The 1,265-nt window shown below is 34.1% G+C and overlaps 1 protein-coding gene across 1 annotated transcript in view; it reads left to right on the top strand.

The window, feature by feature from the left end:
- Positions 1–1,018: 1,018 nt before the first annotated feature.
- Positions 1,019–1,265, top strand: part of Efcab13 (EF-hand calcium binding domain 13) — a 103,217-nt gene continuing 102,970 nt past the window's right edge. Inside the window, 1 exon segment of the mRNA XM_029558072.1 lies at positions 1,019–1,048. Coding sequence (XP_029413932.1) covers positions 1,019–1,048 — 30 coding nt within the window.

Below are 1,265 nucleotides of genomic sequence, written 5' to 3'. Positions count from 1 at the left end.
ACTAACAATGTAATAAATGGCTCATCAAATGTGACTTGGATAGCAGTAAAAATATTGCAAAATTTTTGAGAATTTTGAAAAATGTTGTTTCTGTGTATTGTGAAGATCTTTTGTGTAGCCAGGTTAAAACATACTTTGTAGTAGTATCATTTTTGATTTTATTTTAATTTTTAGGTTTTATTTTATTTTATTATTTTGAATTATATGTGCCTGTGTGTGGGTATGTGTACATGAATGCAGTGCCTATGAAGGCCAGAAAAGGGCATCAGAGCTCCAGAAGCTGGAGTTAAGAGGAAGTTGTGTGCCACCTGAAGTGGGTGCTGGGAGCTGAGTTTGGGTCCTTTGTAAGACCAGTATGTGCTAAGTCTTAACCCCTGAACCCTATCTCCAGCCTCATGCAGTAATATTATTTTGAGAGGCAAATATGGTGTGGTACTGAAGACCAAGGGCTTTGGAGTTAGAGTGCCTGAATTCAAGTTCTAATTCTCTGTATGATTATGTCTTTCTTTTTTTCTCATCTGCCAAATAGAGATAATGACAATTCTTAAAGGATGATTATGAGGAGTATATGAAATAATTCATGTCAAAGTGCTTATAAATGTCTAGCACATACTAAACATTCACTGACATGGTGACTGTTGTTTTAACACTTCTTAGAATTTGTTTGGATAAACGTAATTGGATTACTCTTCTTTTCATGCCATTTGAGATGCATTTCTTTACTTCTCTGTTACTAAAAGAATAAACTTAAGGAGCTGGGTGATCATTGGCTTACCATCTACTAACTGCTTTTTCTAGCTTTTGCTCACCTGTCTTGGTGCCATTTATTAGAATTTCATTGAAGAGGCAACGTCAGGTGGGTAAATGTGATTGCTTAGTCTCTTAAGCAGGCATATGATTTCTCTTTCTGTCTTTCTTTTTATATTTTGACAGGAAATGTTTACTACTGTTGTTCACTTGTATTCATTCATTAAGGCCTTTGAGTCCTGAAGGACGGAATTTACCTCCAAACAGAAAAATGGAGACTAAAACACATTTATTTTACAAGGTATTTATTCTACACAGTTTTTGAAGATTCCTTCTTTTTTTTAAAGTTAGTTTCCAAGATCATACATCCGTGATTATTAAGTAAATTTAGAGTGTATGAAGTCCCAATGAATCTGCCTAATAACAGTTGATTTTTGGGCTCTTTTTAGTAGACAGATATATTGGACTATTATTCAGCAGTAATGTAGCTTCTGTGGTATATTATGGGATATTATATA

The sequence above is a fragment of the Nannospalax galili genome, unplaced genomic scaffold (assembly GCF_000622305.1).
Source record: "Nannospalax galili isolate Female #2095 unplaced genomic scaffold, S.galili_v1.0 scaffold1128, whole genome shotgun sequence".
Classification (NCBI taxonomy): Eukaryota; Metazoa; Chordata; class Mammalia; order Rodentia; family Spalacidae; genus Nannospalax; species Nannospalax galili.
Note: the sequence above shows the minus strand (reverse complement) of the source record. Positions and strands in the feature narration are given on the sequence as shown.